The sequence below is a fragment of the Lissotriton vulgaris genome, chromosome 8 (assembly GCF_964263255.1).
Source record: "Lissotriton vulgaris chromosome 8, aLisVul1.2, whole genome shotgun sequence".
In the NCBI taxonomy this organism is placed as follows: Eukaryota; Metazoa; Chordata; class Amphibia; order Caudata; family Salamandridae; genus Lissotriton; species Lissotriton vulgaris.
In genome coordinates this window covers 1,295,712,068-1,295,730,552 of record NC_141696.1, presented here as the reverse complement: position 1 = coordinate 1,295,730,552, position 18,485 = coordinate 1,295,712,068, and the positions used below count along the sequence as shown (strand labels likewise).

Below are 18,485 nucleotides of genomic sequence, written 5' to 3'. Positions count from 1 at the left end.
CCTTCGGGGTCTGATGGACAAGAGTATCGCAACCCAACGCCCATACTGACCATGGCCTCCTTATAAGCTCGAGAGCTGAAAGCAGGACCCTGGTCAGAATGGAACATGGCAATTGCTTATGTGCCGATAAAGACTCGCAGATCTTTTATAACAGTTTTGGCGTCAGCCGAGCGCTGGGGCCACATTTTTTAAGTGAATTTTAGTCTTAATACAAATAATAGGACGCTGGATGGCATATAGACAGCATTACCCGGTCTACATACTAGGCCATGGCATTACTGCGCTTGACTCGCTGCTGCGGTCTCTGTTGCAGTCTGGACCGTTCTTTACATATCTATAGTGGTGCAGACTCATCTCCGGCCACCAGTATACTGATTGTAATTCAGTCAGTGATTCCTTCATCTGTATGGGCCTTGGACCTTCACCCATGTGTGTGTCTGCTATTAATAACTTTCTCCGGTTCATGTTTAGAATTACCCTATCCCCCACTCCAGGGATTCGAGCAAAAGGAACGGAGTTTGCATCAATTAGGTATGAGTAATTGAGTGGATAGTTCACGGGTAGTGCTGCGCAGTCGCTTTTTAACGTGGTTTCCCCGTCTATGTATATTTCTGAACGTTTTTTTGTGGCTACGGAAGCCGGTTTATTTGCTTCCGCTGTGGCTGCAATAGCCAATGAATTCCCTGCAACGTGAACGCCATCACGTTGATGACTCAGAGTGTGTATCACGTGAGTCTTTTGTAGTTCTTTCTGTAAAAGAACTACCTGTTTCCAAAGCATTTTATGCTTGATTGTGGCACCTCTGTTATCTTTGTAATCATTTTGAATCCAGCTCTGCAACTTATTATTATAAGAGTTGACGCAAAAATGCGAATCGCACACGATTAGTGTCGGGAATTCACGTTCTGCATTTTCAAGCGCCATCTTTAAAGATCTGATTTCAGCTCTCTGAGCCGAACAGTTTCTTACTGATTCAGTTTTTGTTATTTTCGGTCTGAATTTACCACACAACCAGCGACCTTTAACAATCGCGCAGGCTGCATCGTAGGATTTATTTTCTACATGCTGTACGAATCTGTCTGTGTAGATTATACAGGAGTATTGTTGTAGAGGAAGAATTTCGATTGGCAGAGGATATTCTTGTTCATAAGTTAAATCATTCAGTTTTTTCATGTGCGGGGCGAAATAGTATTTCACATCTTCCGCGCCAAGAGAATTTACATACTGTATCCATTTCGGATTCAGTGACACTGTAGGCAGGTTTACTGGGCTGAATAGAGCCTCGAAGGCGGATTCTGCCGTGAGGACAATGATCCTTTTGCCATGTGCTAGTTCTCGTTCATTTGCTATTGCAGTTTGTACTGCTTTCACAGTATTTTCTGTGAGACTGAATGTTTTTTCTGCTTGTGTGTACAAGTGTGATTTGTAAGCAATTGGTACCTTTTCTCCCTCATTAGAGGTTAGGTACGTGAATCCGCATCTTCCTGGGATGACTCGGATTACAAGGTCGATTGCATTGTCACATGTATCTAATTTTGTTTTTGCTAACATGTCTGTTTGCAGTAATCTCAAAATTTCTGTGTGTTTTTTAGTCCAGTTGATTTGTTTAAAATCAGGTTTAATTAGTTCGTAGAGAGGTTTAACCCTCTCTGCATAATTTAGAATGTAAGTTCTTCCGAAATTCAGGAAGCCTAGAATTGATTGTAAGTTCTTCAGCGTTTTAGGTGCTTGGAGTACAGCGCACTTCGCTAAGAAGTTGTCCGCTAGGCTTTTTCCTTCACATGATAATTCGTATCCTAAAGATAAGACTGTCAGAGGGGCAATTCAAGACTTTTTAAAGTTGAATTTGTAACCCTCTGCTGCGAACCCAAGTATTATGGTGTTCACCCTTTTTAAGTGAGTCTCCAAGTTGTCGTCTGTGAGATAGATGTCATCGACGTAAGATAATGCCTCATCATCATATATTTGTAGTAACTCTGTTACTCTGGCTGAGAATAGTCCTGGGCTGTTCTTGAATCCCTGTGAAGCCTACAGAAATTTTTCTGTGACCCCATTACTGAAAAAGCGGTCAAGTATCTGTTTTCTGGTGCAATATTTTGACAAAAGAAACCATTTGATATGTCTAGTGTCGTTTTATATTTTTTTCGAACTATGTTATTCATTAGTGCAGCACTATGCGAATTTTGTACTGCAAATGTTTTGCAACATGAGTTTAGGTGTCTGTAGTCCAAGACTAGACGATATGAATCGTCCGGTTTGGAGACAGGAAACAAAGGATTGTTCATTTGAGAGGTGCATGTTTCAATCACGCCCTGGTATTCAAGTTGATCTAAAATCTCCCGGACTTGTTTTTTAGCTTCTTGCTTAATTGGATACTGCCTTTGTGCAGTCGGTTGGCTTTTTAACTGGATTTTGTGAGGAGGAGAGTTCTCATCCCATCCTACATGGTTTTTATATAATGCTGGTGCCTGGGCCACTGCCCATTTCCTTGCATATATATATTTAGTGTGAATCAGAATGTGATTCGAGAAGGGAGGCATAATTATTTCTTTGCCATGAGGGCACTCCCTGACAAACTCCGGGGGCCAGTCTTTTTCAGCTAACAGGATGTCATAGCCTTTTGAGAGGTAATCCCAAAATAGACCCCTTATTTTCCTAGTCTTATCTCCCTCTATACGCAGTGTTATTTCGTATATCTTATGAGGTTCGCTAACTCTGGTGTCTGCAGTTTCTACTTGAATGTATTCATTCGTGTCCACTGTCTCCAGATGACTCATCAGGATCTTGCGAGCTATGCTGATTTCTGCTGCGCTGTCTAACATTGTCTGTGCCCACTCCCTGTTTTTCAACTGTGTCCTCAGTATTCTCGGCATGTTCGATTACTCTAATACTGGCTGCCTTCTTTCTTGGAAATTGTAACTTTTTACTTTGAGCAGGTTCCTTGTCTTTGGACTTGGTGTGCTCTCCTGGGTCTGACCGTCCTCTTCTTTCCGATTTCTGCGAAAAAGATCAAGAGGGACGTATATCAATACTTTGATATCTATCAGGCTTCTTCAAGTTATCCCTATTTCTAAGGTTATATCTTTTCTCAGAGTGCTCCCTCTGGGGAGACTGGTGTTCTCGAGTCGGAGTTCTTTCCCTCCGTTGAGGAGACCTTCCTCTGTACTGGAAAACTTTTTCCTTGGGAGTGGACTGTTTATTTCCACCCTGCTCTTTTTAGGAGTGTTTGAATTATTTTTAATAAATAATTTTTCAGGGTTCGAGTAGTTGGGGTTTCACTGGTTTCCCACCCAAGCTGTCTCTACCTAATTCTTTATAACATTTTTCTATAATTCTGGCAAGCTCAATTGGTTGATCTGTTATATCTGTTTCCTTCAATTTCTGGCGGATCGCCACAGATGCTGCTTCTCCTTTTATATTGGCTAGTAATATAGCCGAGACCTGCTTGAAGTCTTTCAGTAATTTCATACCAAGAGTTAAAGCAGGTTCTGGACCGTATTCATTCTGAATCTGTTTTAGCACATCTGGTATTACCGCCATTGACGGAACACCATGTGTTTTTGTATAAATGGAAGCAAAGACTGTACCCCAAGTGTCACAGTCCTCCATGTGTGGTGCGACCCCCATTGGCAGGCAGATGGTCAGGATTCTGTGTTTCCCAATAGGGGTAGTATTCGGAAATAATGCCTCTATTTGAGTAATTTTCTGGCCTAACCAGAAAGGAATTTGTTCCCGTTTTATTGGTGTTTTACCAAGACATGATTGTATGTTCTGTGGTGTAATTTTATTTGTATTCCCCGGATGAGGGGTTAGCTGTGGAACATTAACAGCTGTTTGGACTGTTGCAGTCCGCATTACATATTGGACTAATTGTCTATGTATTTTAATTAATGTTTTTAGCTGTGCTAACAGTTCTTCTTCCGACATTTTTGCAATGTCCGGATGTGGTGTGTAGCTGGCTAGAACCGGCCACTTTGCTCCTGGTCTACCTAGTGGACCGAGCCTGGTAATATGATCGTTGTGTTTTAGGGCGCCTTTAAACCAGAGCAGATGCTCTTGGTATTTTAATGGGATTTCAATCTCCTCGAAAGGATTGTACTCTTCCAGGGGATCCTCTATTTTGTAATAGTGGAACTCGTGTGTTGCAGCGTTTGCCGCTGGAAATTTTATCCATGAATAGAATACCTCTGTCTGCCGATATTCGTGTGCCTCTATCACGAAGACGACTGTGCCACCTTGTGTGGTCAGTCCATTTTCTAGAAGTTTTAACGTTATAGTTTTTCTTATGTTGACCGGGATGATTATCGCACCCGGTGGGTAAATTCCTGTTTCATCGGAAGCCTGCTGAGTCGCATTTACTGCGGCTCCAATGGTTCCGTTCTCTTCTGACATTTTACTATCAGGAAGGTCTTTTGCTGCAGATCAGGTTTCAAGGAGGACAAAGATTAGGTGCACAATATTTTGGAACACTGTATCCTTCAACGTTGAATAAACCAGAGCTTTACATAGGAATCTCTTCCTACTAAGTTCGGGCGGATTTTAACCTTTCACCCACTCCAGACGTCTATTGGAGTATTTACGGGAGAAAGGGTCTGTGTGAAAAAGCACGACTGAGTTACTCTAATGTCTTGCGTTAGTTTTATCGCCTTACCAAACGTTGGGCGCCATGTAGTGTAGTTCCTATTTTCCCTATAGGCCCTGCGCATTGGAATAACAAACAGCAGTGTAGACGTAGAAGTGTGGTCTTCCAGGTCTCTACTGACTATGTTAAACTTAATTGGGTTTGTTACCAACTAGCTCAGAGGTCACAGGAAACTTTCTTGACTGAATAGGAAGTGATCAGCTCCCCTGGCTCAGACAAGAAGGGATTCAGTTTTCCAGCAACCACATAAACATGACAACTTTGCTCCTTTAGAATAAGAGTCGATCTCGAGTCGTGTGAAAGAATAGACAGGTATTTCACTCAGTCAGTTGTGCAGATTACTTTCACCAAGATGCAGAAAATAGAGAGACGGGCGTTTTCAATAAAAGGTATTATTTATTGAACAGTCTTTCTTCTCATGCAAGAGAAATGAATTGCCACAATTGCAAGACTTGTTATTATAAAAAGTGCGTACAGTAAAAGGAGGATTGCGAAATAATACTGTAAAAGCATTTATATGGTTTCTTAGCCATACAATGATTAAAATGAATAAAATATATACATTCATATATACATTTAGCTAACGTGCTCAACTGGTGCTTCTAACTACGCCTACCCCAGTGTACCTGACCTAAGCCTAATACGTGGGAGGGAGTAAGAAAGTAGCAGTTTAAGTTAAGTTGGTTTTGCCAAGGATTTGCTTCAAGAATTCTCTCTAAGGGTTTAGTCAACACCATACCTCTGGAATAGAATGTTGGAGGTCTTGTATCTCCTTTTAGGACTCGATATTCCAGTTACCCGCAAGGGTAGGCTGGAAACACCGGAGCTGGATTTTCTCGGCAGGAGAAAAGACAGCGTCTTTCTCAGCGCGTCAAGGAGGAGAAGGGGCAGCGTCCGTGGGCTGCTTGCATCTGCTGGGCTCTGCAAGGGACAGCTGTTCTGCTCCTGTATTCACCACACCATCGCTCTTGCTTAAGGCAACGTTGGTAATATTTATACCTGAAAGGTGCCTTGTTTGACGTACGTTTTTGGACATAAGACGTCAATAAAGATGTCACTAGAACCGGTCTTTCTTACAGTGCTCATTAGAGTTCTATTACTAATCAAAACATAGCAAGCAGGGTTTTCCCAGGTTGCTGGGGGTTTTATCTTGTTGAAGAACTCGGAGTGTAATCTAGGAATCTAAGATAGTGGCTTCTGCTGTGTCATGTACTGTAATGAGCTGCAGAGGCGAGTTTCTGAAATATGGCTGAGATATGGCTCTGTTCGTTTATGCCATTATAGGGGTATGAATGGATTATAGCCGTATAGGGGCATAAGGTCACAATATTGATCGGGGTCCTAGATTAGAACATGACAGGTCGACGGGGAGCATATCGACGTCATACCTCTCGACGCAGACGTCATAGCCATAGACGTCGACCGGGACCGGTGCAGTTTATGGGCCTTCTCTTGACTGGGGAGCCTACCAGAGGCCGATACACAGGCAGAGTAAGAAGAAAGTGTCCCTCCATGCCTAGAGGTCCCACCTGCATCCTGATGTCTTCTCTGCTCCAGGCCTTGAAGACAGACCTTCTCCCGGTCACGCAAGGTCCTCCTGGAGAAAGAATATCACAGAAGTCAGGCACATCTGTAGATGGGAGACAGAGTATGCATACTCTGTGAGGGTCTGACTTGGCCTTCTTCCTACCACACTCAGGGCACTTGTCAAATAAAGCTGGCATTTTGACAAGAAAGAGGAGGCTTGGCTGCTCAAAAAAGACAGCAAATGGAAGAGAAAGGCCCCAGACGCCGAGTGAAATACTAAATATCACAAAAAAGCTCCAAAAATGGAAGCTATGCCAATAAAGGTAGATCTCAGTGCTCCAGGGTCCTGCTAGCAGGAGCCGGAAAAAAGAACTGAAAGTAACTTGCCATTGGCTGTGCAACATGGGATAGCGAGGGTCTCTGGAGGGTTCCTTAAAGGCACAGTATCCCTTTTCCAGACACATAATGGCAGCCTATGGGGCTTGTCTGTCCAACCCTTCCTCTCTAACATGACAAAGGATTTTTGTGAAGGGGAGTTTCTCTAAGTGTGAAACTCTGTAAAATTTGTATATTTCTATATTATTTGGCTATCCTTCTTCACTTCAGGATGAAGTGCTGGCCAATGTAGCCTTGTTAATGTCAGGCTGCATTATTTGTCTTTCATTTTCTCTTAAGTGTCTATGCAGGACTGCAGAAGAGGACAACTTAAGAGACTATTTTGATAGCGCCTGGGTCCACGCACATGGGAAGGACTATTCACAGATTATGACCACACACAGAGATCCCCTCCTACAGAACCAGAGGTTACCGCAGCAGAATGTGTTTAAACAGCAGATAATGTCCACCAGCTCCATTTGCCTACTTCAGATACACACTGCACACAATGGGCCAAATTCTTAAAGCAATTTTCATCAACAACCCTACACTTAAGTACAAAATGATATGGTTACCTTCCGGAAATCTGTATTACCGACCCCAAGTGCTTTTTATCCCAATCCTTACATTACATGTTTGCCTCACCTTCAAGACAGACCCCATTTCAAGCCTTTTTTCTTTCTTATAATCTTCCTCAAAAGGCGTAGTGTTTCTTCTATGTGCAATCAGCGTCTGGACGCGGTTAGGTCATCCCTTCACGCGCTTGTCTCCTGTCTGGAACGCGGAATGGTCTCTGCTTTCATCAAGGGACTACAAGATTCCCTGCATTAGGCTGCACCATCCTCAAGCATGTATTGCACACACATGCAACACCACCCCCGCTTGTTGAAATGCATAGAGCTGCGGGATCTTTCAGGTTGCTTGATGGTCATATAAAATGCATGTTCAACAGTTGGTCACTGGATGCTTGGTTAATTTCAAAGCCACGAAGGCAGAACCATAAGCACGGCATTGGCAGGATTACAAAGACATCACTCCACCACAACAAGTTACGAGACGTCATAGGGGTCTGGAGCATTTCCTGGTCAGATTACACATGCAAACGCTCTAGCCTCATGCCCAGAAGATGCAGAAACAAGATTCGGTCCAGGGAATGCCACCTGTGATCAATTCAGTTAACTTCAGATGGGACACGGATGCGCATGCCACTTGGGTTTGCCTACCCACATGCTAAAATGCCAAAATTAAATTAAATCAAAGCCCATCGATCTCAAGAAAGAGTGTAGTAATACAATTAAAAAAATAAAAAATCTGGCTGAGACGCACTGAATATTTACCACAAAGTGCACTTTCCTCCCCGTGTACATTGAAGTGCATTTTCCTGTTGGTGCCACAATAAATTATTTAAGTATAGGGATCTGACGTCAAGCAAATAACCAAACTCTTAAGAGCAGAGAGATACACAACAGGTTTTAGTGGCAGCCGCTCGACTCGAGCATTTGTTATGGAAGGTCCGTAGACAGAGATGGCATTTGGAAATACCACATTTTGTGCGCTTCTCCTGGCCGCCTTGCCGCAGATGAAAGGCAACCATTATAGAAACATCAGGGCTGCTGTCAGCGAGCTGGCATTAGACCCGCTTTTGATAAATTGTAATTCAGTTTACTTTACAGTCCAATCTTCAGCTTTGCCATCCCAGATGCAATTGCTTTACAGCTTACTCTGTGGACCCCTGTAAGGCTGGAGGCAAACATGTCAGTGATGCACACAGGCTTGTCCATTACTAAATTACACAAGACGGGGGCAGAACCAGGTAATATTTTTAGAATACTTAAAGTTACTGTGAGTACAACAAGCATTGGAAAAGCCAATAGGTCTCTCCTTTGGGACCTTATAAGTGTTTAGCCATGCAACAGTTGATGCTGTTGCACCAAGGATATTGTGCTGGATAGCTAAACACTTATAAGGTCCCAAATGCGAGATCTATTGGCTATGCCAATGCTGGTTTCTTTATACTGCTATTTATTTTCTATACCGTGAGACTCCCACCATGACGACGGGGAAGATACAAGCATGTGAATCTATTAAAGATTCAATACTGGATAACTCTAAGTGTCCTCTGGGTCCAGAACAAATTGGATTTGGTTTGATTTTTTTAAAACTAAATTAGCAACCTCCATTCTCTGTCCTTGAAGGGTTCAGTTGAGAAGGTCCTGCAGATCTTACAGTCTTTGAACTTATGCTTATTCTGTGAGTTACCGGCAATATATACAGTCCTAGTGGAGGTCATCAATATGAAGTCTCTTCTTACCCCAAGATCCACATGATCTGAAGAACTACTTTTTTGTAGATTCCGACATGGTAAACAGCCAACAGAAGAATTATCAGAGTTGCAAAGAGAAACCTGAGCAGAGCTCAGGGAGACTCCCTGTCACACAATGTGCGGTAGAACATCTTCCTCTTTTGGTAGTGTTCTAGAGGGTGCGGTTGCCTGATTGGTTATAGCTCAAGTTTTGTCCTTTTTTACACAACGATATGGATAAGCTATTACAGTGACTTTATCAGTACATTGTAGCCTTTGGTTATGTCTTTAACTGCCTTGGTGATAGTACTGTGGGACTCCTACTATGACAGTGATGATTGAAGCATGTGAATCTATGAAAGATCCAATACTGGATAATATATACACACTCTTTTTTGCACATAGGGGCTTTGGAGAACAGGTCACGTTTGACTCCCCTCTAGAAGTGTTTTTAATACCATGTGCTTCACATCGAAGCAGTCTCCATATTTGAATTTCTATGTGTGTAGCATTTCCTCTCTGGTGATAACTTCCTAACAAATACCGAACAATGTATTTCTTCTATCTTCAAGGAACGTTAACAAAATGGGATATCTGTGTATACTATGCAAATAATATCATGGAGCAGTTGCATAACAACGATAGTTACCTATGAAAAGTTGAAAGAAATGTTCAATACATGTGAATAATGATCCCATGTTGACTGTGAAGCATGCAACTATCCAAGGAATGTTTCCATGTTCATTACAATTCCACACGGATGGGCACAGTATTTTACAGATTTTATGAAATGCAGATTAAACATTATATTTATATGCACTACGTACTATTATTGAGCCATTTAGTATTAATGGCGGATGAAAGATTTTTTGGGGGGGACTTATACATTTCAACCATTGTCCATTCTGATGTATATAAGTATCTGGGCAGACCAGATATTAGCATATATTGTGAACAATATGTCAGTTATCTGAGACCAAGGATGTGACGGCCGAAACGAGTTGAGCAGGTCAAGGTACGTTTCCTGAAACAGTTGTATTTTCAAATTGCAGCGTACACTGTGCCCTCAACTACCTTGTTTAGGTGCTTGCTGGCATGCTGCAAAAAGGCTTTTTGGAGATGGATATATACATACACACACACACAAAAACGCACACACACCCATACTTCTATAAATATCAATACCTTTTTTGAGGGGGATAATACGGAGAAGAATATGAAACTGTCATTCTAGCTTTATCGTAAATAGTGGATACAGATCACAATTTGTGGCATCCAGTGACATATGTAAGCATCCCAGTCTTGCCTCGTTCTAGGATAAACATTCCCACAACTAGAATCAAGTGCTTAGTGAGCCTACAAATACAAATATGTTAAGTAGATTAAGTACTCTGGTAGCTGCTAGAAAAGTTATGGCATGCTTTGTTGGATGCTGTAGACTGTCATTTTCATCAGTCACTCTGAAAAGGAAACCTAAAAGCAGCAATCCATACTCGAGTCACCTTGAAAAAAATAGATTTTAAAACGGCAGATTTCCTCTTTACGAATATTTAAAATCCAAACTTGATAATATCAATGCATAGTTAATCTACATTTACATGCTATATTATTCAGTTGATAATAACACTTACCGCTGTGGGAGAAGTCGGTCATTGGTCAAGTAGCCAGGTTTGTGCACTTCCTTGCTGTAATCTCCATATTTGGCTTGGACAGCATAGGATGCAAGTAAGACTGCAGTTTCTGGCGGGCAATATATTTCATCATTTAAAATAGCTTCTTTGACTTGCAAAAAGAACAACCTCTGTGTGATTTCCTGGATTAACTCTTCAGACACATCTTCGGGGAAAAACTTTGCTCTGAATTTAAATTGAAGTGGATTTTCCTTCCGGACGTCTTGCTGAGTTACCTTAAAATGAAAAGTATTTTAACCATGTAGCATTTTCACCAAAGATGTTCTAAACTGTATATTAAAAATAAAATGTGTGTGATAGTGCAGTTTCACAATACAGTGATTTGTAGTTAACTGCAGCGGTTGTAGAAGCAGGAAGGGGGTGGGAGGGGTGTTAGAATGGGGTATCAAGTAAATGCTTTGATGAACAAGGAGCAGATATTTGGGGGTGGGGGGACAAAAGAAGAAGGGGGAGGATACAAAGAAAAACAGAGCGTGCCCGAAAGGGCAGGGGAAGCAACAGATGAGCTGAGTGGAAGCAACTGAAGGAGTACAAGGTGCAGGTGACAGGGATGTGAGCATGGAAGCAAGCAAACATATGCACTGCCATGAAGTGCTGAAAGAATTAAAGTTCCCCGATGTTCCCATGAAGGATTCAAGTAATCCTTTAGAAAATGATAGTAAAGCTAGGCCCAGGGAAGTGACAAACTTAAGAATAACGAAAGGTAATAAACATGTCAAGTCAAGTCATAACACTTATATAGCGCACTACATACCCAGAGGGTTTCAAGGCGCTTAGGAAGGGGAGGTGGATTATTTGTCAAATATCCACGTTTTAAGCTGCTTTCTGAACGCTAGGTGATTCTGGGTGAGGCGAAGGTAAGCGGGGAGTGAGTTCCATGTTTTGGCAGCCAGGTATGAGAAGGATCTGCCTCCCATGGTGGTTTTGTTGATGCGAGGTACAGTGGCGAAGGCTTGGCTGGAAGAGCGCAGTTGGCGGGAGGGGGTGTAGAAGGACAGTCGAAAGTTGAGGCAATCTGGTCCGATGTCGTAGAGTGATTTGTGTGCGTGGGTAAGCAGTCGGAAAGTAATCCTCTTATTGACGGGTAGCCAGTGGAGGTCTTTAAGGTGACCAGAGATGTGTTCGTTGCGTGGGATGTCTAATATGAGCCTGGCTGAGGCGTTTTGGATTCGTTGTAGTTTCTTCTGGAGTTTAGCGGTGGTACCTGCGTAGAGGGTGTTTCCGTAGTCCAGTCGGCTCGTGACTAGAGCGTGGGTGACTGTTTTCCTTGTTTCGGAGGGGATCCAGCGAAATGTTTTTCTGAGCATGCGAAGAATGTTAAAGCAGGAAGAGGATACGGCGCTGACTTGTCTGTTCATTGAGAGTGAGGAATCCAGGATGACGCCAAGGTTCCGTGCGTGGTCTGTCGGGATGGGTGCATTTCCGAGGGCTTCCGGCCACCAGGAGTCGTCCCATGCAGAGGGGGATTTACCTAAGATGAGGACTTCTGTTTTGTCTGAGTTCAGTTTCAGACGGCTTTGTTTCATCCATTCGGCGACTTCTTTCATTCCTTCGTGTAGGTTAGTTTTGGCGGTGCTGGGGTCCTTGGTGAGAGATAGGATCAGTTGAGTGTCATCCGCGTAAGAGATGATGTTGAGGTTGTGTTGGCGGGCGATGGCCGCGAGGGGGCTCATGTATACGTTGAAGAGGGTGGGACTGAGTGAGGATCCTTGTGGTACGCCGCAGATGATTTCAGAGGCCTCGGACTTGAATGGTGGGAGGCGGACTCTCTGGGTTCTTCCGGTGAGGAACGAGGTGATCCATTCCAGTGCCTTTCCTTGGATTCCGATGTTTCTGAGGCGTTGTAAAAGGGTGCTGTGGCAGACTGTGTCGAAGGCTGCAGAGAGGTCGAGGAGGATGAGGGCGACTGTGTCTCCATTGTCCAGTAGAGTTCGAATGTCGTCTGTTGCTGCGATGAGGGCGGTCTCAGTGCTGTGTTTGGCTCGGAAGCCAGATTGTGAGGGGTCGAGTGATTTGTTGTCTTCGAGGAAGGTGGAGAGCTGGTTGTTGACAGCTTTCTCGATGACTTTGGCCGGGAATGGAAGAAGTGAGATGGGGCGGTAGTTTTTGAGTTCGGTGGGGTCTGCTGTTGGTTTTTTCAGAAGGGCGGTGAGTTCAGCGTGTTTCCAGTCTTCTGGGAAGGTAGCGGAGTTGAAGGAGCAGTTGATGACGTCTCGGAGGTGCGGAGCTATGACGGAGTCTGCTTTGTTGAAGATGTGGTGGGGGCATGGGTCTGTGGGGGATCCAGAGTGGATGGAATTCATCAGGCGGATGGTGTCCTCAGTGGAGATTGGGTTCCAGGCGTTAAGGGTGTTAACGGGGGGAGGATGGTCAGCTGATGGTAGGGTGGGTTGCCTTCCGGGTTGGTTGTCAAAGCTGTTGTGGATGTCAGCAATCTTGTTGTGGAAAAAAAGAGGCTAGGGAATCGCAGAAGGTTTGAGAGGGGGTGATGTCGTTAGAGTTGGCCGAGGGGTTGGAAAATTCCTTGACGATGTTGAAAAGTTCCTTGCTGTTGTGGGCGTTGTTGTCAAGTCGATCTTTGAATGCTGTTTTCTTGGCTTTTCGGATCAGTTGGTGGTGAGTACGGAGGGCGCTTTTGAAGGCGTCCTTGTTGCTGGTGGATGGGTCTTTTTTCCAGGCCTTTTCAAGGGAGCGGCACAGTTTCTTGGATTTCTTGAGGTCGTCGTTGAACCATGAGGCCTTCTTGAAGCCAAGTTTGTGTTGACGTTTTTTCAGTGGTGCTAAGGTGTCGGCGGTGTTGGATAACCAAACGGTGAGGTTGGAGGCGGCTTCGTTGGCGTTAGAAGAGAGGGCTGGGGAGGATTGAAGGAGTGATGTAGAGATCTGCTCTGTGGTGATTTTGTTCCAGTTTCTTTGCAGAGTTGGTTGGGGGTGGTTGATGGGTTTCGGCTTGTTGTAGATGAAGTGAACGCAGCTGTGGTCAGTCCAGAGGAGATCCGTAGTGTGGCTGAAGGAGACATGGTTGCTGGAGGTGAAGATGGGGTCGAGAGTGTGACCTGCGATGTGGGTGGGGGAAGTGACCAGTTGTTTAAGTCCGAGGTTGGCGAGGTTGTCCAAGAGGGTGGCGGTGTTGCGGTCGTTGATCTTTTCAAGGTGGAAGTTGAGGTCTCCCAGCAGGATGTAGTCTTTGGAGGGGAGCGCGTGTGGAGTGATGAAGTCCGTGATGTCTTCACTGAATTTTGCGCGGGGTCCAGGTGGTCTGTAGAGGAGGGTGCCTCTGAGTGTGGTCTTGGGGTCGATGTGGATCTGGAAGTGAAGGTGTTCAGAGTTGGCGAGGTTGACGTCAGAGCTGGTTGAGATGCGGATGGACTTCTTATGGACGATAGCGATTCCACCTCCTGTATGGTCGGTGCGGTCCTTGCGTGTGATCTTATAGTCATCAGGGATAGCGATGGCGATGTCAGGGGCGGAGGAAGCGTTCATCCATGTTTCCGTTAGGAAGGCGACGTCAGGAGAGATGGTGTCAAGTAGGTTCCAAAGGTCAATGGCGTGCCTGTGGACTGATCGGGTGTTGAGAAGGATGCATTCTAGGTGGGTGGGGTCGGGAATCTGTGGTGTGGTCGTAGCGGAGATGTTGTCGGTGCCGCTAAATTTGCAGGAGAAGCAGGAGAACGGTCCATGGGTGCGTCCAGGAGCGGCTTGGACGCAGTTGGGGGCGCGACCGGGGTCAAGGGCTAGGAGGGTGGCGGCATCATAGGTAATGCGGGGGGGCTGTGGAGCGCGAGGGGCAGGGGGTCTGGCGCTGGGCGCGGTCCAGGCGCGGACGGGCGTAGACGGGCTTACCTTTGGCGCACCTTCGGCGTGGCCGAAGCGCGTGGACGCTGCGCGTGGAGGCATTGGCCATAAATGGAGGGTGGAGGGGGCGGAGCGTGGGAGGGTCAGCAGCTGGGAGGCGGTAGCGGGGAGGAGGGGCAGGGAAAACAACAACAGCAAGCAAGATGGAGGTCAGAGGGGAGGCGAGGCAGGGGCAGTAGGAGCGAAGAAAATAAAACCAATAATGCACGTTGCTGCCAGGTGGGCCAATACAGTGAAATGCAGTGCAGGGCGGGCGGCGCTACAGTCACAAGCGCTGAGGGCAATGAGATTAAACAAAAACACTGCGCAACTTTGAGAAAAGCAGGCGAGCCGATTTTAAACACGGCGCTGTTTAGTCTAATGCCACTGAAATAAATAATGCAGGCGATACCGTGAGGTTGGATTCAGCAGTGCGATCTCCAGCAAGATAGCAACAATACAGGGAGAGGAGCAAGGAAGGAGCAACCGGTCAGGAGCGAGTCCGGGCGGTCACAGGGGCTGAGAGGACGAGGTAGGCTCTGTTAACGTGGGTGGGAGGGTCAGCAGCTGGGAGGCGGTAGCGGGGAGGAGGGGCAGGGAAAACAACAACAGCAAGCAAGATGGAGGTCAGAGGGGAGGCGAGGCAGGGGCAGTAGGAGCGAAGAAAATAAAACCAATAATGCACGTTGCTGCCAGGTGGGCCAATACAGTGAAATGCAGTGCAGGGCGGGCGGCGCTACAGTCACAAGCGCTGAGGGCAATGAGATTAAACAAAAACACTGCGCAACTTTGAGAAAAGCAGGCGAGCCGATTTTAAACACGGCGCTGTTTAGTCTAATGCCACTGAAATAAATAATGCAGGCGATACCGTGAGGTTGGATTCAGCAGTGCGATCTCCAGCAAGATAGCAACAATACAGGGAGAGGAGCAAGGAAGGAGCAACCGGTCAGGAGCGAGTCCGGTTAGTTACCCTTCTGGTTGTACATTCATTTTAAAAATACACGTCATGTTAAAGGCACTGAATAAGAAACAAGCAAATTAAGTGGCCCTGAAAGCCAACCAATGATGAGCAATTCGTCTGACTCAGGCCCACTAGTACGTTTTAGTATTTTCCACAATGGGTCATGAACTACAACAGCTAAAGCTGTGGGTAGACAAGACTTAAAAGGAACTTAACTATGCAGGCTTATCCCGTGGAATGCCCTGGGAGCATGTGGGTTACAGCAACATGAGGCTGTATGAGCAGAACGACAGACTATGAGTTTATGCTTTGTACAATTTGCAGGCCTTGAAACAAGCCCTGTGGGTTGTTGTAAATAAAACAGCGATAGATGTTAAGCATTCGCTGAAGACACATTATTGTGTCTTCAGTGTAGTTCCTGCATTTCTCATATTTAGGTCCAGACTCCATTTTGTTTTCTGGCCTCCATCTTGTAGGCCACATTGTGCCATGTGCTCGCCACGAGGCAAGTCCTACCTCACTGACCGAAACCCTTCGAGTTTGCCCAGCAACAAGCTATAAATAGTTCCAGCCTATCTAGCGCATGCTCAGTACGTGTAACATCTGTTTTTGCTTAGAGGAGATTGGAATGTGCATTCGGGGGGTTTCATGAACCGTTAACTTCACCCATGTATTGATCATGTTCAAGAAATGTCCTTATATGGATGTAAATCTTACTTTCGAGCTGTAACCGCCCACTTATGAGCCCCTTCTTTGTGTATAAAAGGGGACCGCATGTTCGAGTTCTTTGTGCTACCTTGTACAATACTGAAGGGTGTTGTGTGGGCTGTAGTACCACCTTTAAAAGTTGATTAAACTTTGTCTTTGTATTTCTAGTTTCCGTGCCAATTTCTTATATAGTCTAAGGACTTATTGAGTACAGAAGAGCGAACCTTTTGCACTTGAGGGCCTGGCTGGGGCCTGAATTCATCAATTGGCGCCCGTCACGTGGGGCTCATCGGCGACTCGGATGCTCGAAGGACTGGTCGGGACGAAGGATTGGAACCTTGCCGGGGACGTGATCACTGCCAGCGGCGCCTTTAGTCCTGGCATCCCGCGGTATTCTTCCTTCACTTCCGATCTGACCGTCTGGGTGGCGCCGGTCCTCGACCGAGACCTCTTCTGTCGGTTTGCCGCGTAGTGGCCGTTTGGGCGAATTCAGAACTTGGCAGTTGGAACTTGGACGCTCTTGACTGGTAAGAATCGTTGCACGATACTTGCCCCGAGCTTTTGATAGTCTTGATTGGCAAGGCAGTTTTAGGATACGCTTGCCCCGACTAATTGGTTTGAATTTGAAATTGACTAGTCATTATTTTTTTTTTATTTTTTTTTTATTTTTTGGGGAAAACCTTTATTAATGATTCAAAGTACACAGCTATTCCGCCTTACATCCCTGAGGCTAGGCAGCATTATAAAAGCGGAGGAAAAGTGTGCACAAAACAATTAGAGGAGCAATCAGGTTTAATTTTATAATATAAATATGAACCTAAGGAACAAGATAGAAACCTAAAAGGAAAAGGAGAAGAAGAAGGGGGGAGGGGAAAAGGAAAAGGTGGCAAGGCAAAACATAGGAGCAGTAAAGCACAAATCAAGGGGGCGAGTGGGACCTGTCGGCATTTTGAACGAAACATATCGAGAAGAGCATACAAGTGTGGGGGGAGGAAAGAACAGGATTACGTTAAAATGGAACATTGAGTGGAGGGAATGGCTAGGGTGAAAGACGAGCCTCCAGCGGACCTACATCAGGGGGCACACAAATATCGCCCCTGTAAGCATTCCATGCCCCCCAGACCATCCCCCACATCTTGGGCTTACCCCTAGCTAGGTACACAGTTTTCTCACGGAGCATGCACCAGTCCATATTAGTTTTCTAGAGACTCACAGAGGGGGGAGTCGGGGCGCCCCACTTTTGAGCAATATCTCGCTTGGCCACCATGTTCCCTAGCGTGAACCAACGAGTTTGTGCATTATTGTAGTCAGTCGGACCCCACACATTCAACAAACAACGTCGAACTTCCGCAGACAAATCAACGCCAGTCACGTCACGCATAACCGCATGCACCCGTTCCAAATAGGAGGCAATGGCCTGGCATTCCCAAATGGTATGCATAAAGGTGGCCAGTGCACCGCATCCTCGCCTACAAAGGCCATCCTGGGAAAGCCCCATGTGAATCAACCTGGGGCCAGTAACGTAAACCCTGTGGAGAATTTTAAGCTGAACTAAGCGTAGCCTGGCCGAAATCGCTACTTCCTTGGGGGAGGACACCGCACACTGCCAATCTTCATCATCCAACTCAATCCCATCACGCACCCACTGATCACGCACTTTCAACAACAGGTCCGTCCGAACGTTTAATAGCTTTTTATAAGTCAGGGAAATGGCGCTATCTGGCATATGGTCGTCCAGCACCCTATCCTCCAGCGGGGACGACTCGGGGACCTTCTCACCAACAGGCAGGGTACACGTAAGGGCATGTCTCAACTGTGCATATCTAAAATATTCCGTGTCACCAAGTTGGAATTCAGTCTGCAGAGTCTCAAAAGATTTAATTTCTCCTCTGGCCATCACATCAGCTACCTTGGAAATACCAATGAGGTCCCACCGGTCAAACCCCCTCGAGTGCAACAACCTACCCAACAAGTCGGAGTCATAGAGGGGAGTGGCCATAGTGAGCCTACCCTTCCACCCCAGTGCCTTCGTAATGGCCCTCCATATCTGTACAGCGGTCTTGGTGGGACCATTCAATCTTCCGTCCAGAGATCTAGAGTACAACGCCCTGTAATACATCCCGTCATTCATGAGCCAGCGATCCATGGCGTATCCCGGGCTTTCCGCCGGGCCATAAAAGCCATTGTTAAGAGCAGCCAATTGGGAAGCCCAGTAGTACCGGCGGACATCTGGCAAGGCAATACCGCCGTCGTACCACGGAATGGTCAGCTTAACTACGGCTATACGCGGCCTACCCTCCCACAAGAGGGCCCGGTGTAGACCTTCAATTTCCCTGAAATACTTTGAAGCGACGGGGTCCTGCGTATTTTGAAGCACGTATAAGAATCTCGGCAGGGACATCATCTTGAATAATGCCGCGCGGCCCAACAGGGACAGCGGCAATC

At 45.7% G+C, this 18,485-nt stretch overlaps 1 protein-coding gene across 2 annotated transcripts in view; it reads right to left on the bottom strand.

Moving 5' to 3' along the window:
- The window catches only part of RDX (radixin), a 441,143-nt gene that overhangs the window by 295,281 nt on the left and 127,377 nt on the right, over window positions 1-18,485 (bottom strand). For both annotated transcript variants that reach the window (XM_086935225.1, XM_086935226.1), the window contains exon 5: window positions 10,478-10,752. In XM_086935225.1, the coding sequence (XP_086791351.1) occupies window positions 10,478-10,752 (275 nt within the window). The remainder of the gene's footprint in view (window positions 1-10,477; window positions 10,753-18,485) is intronic.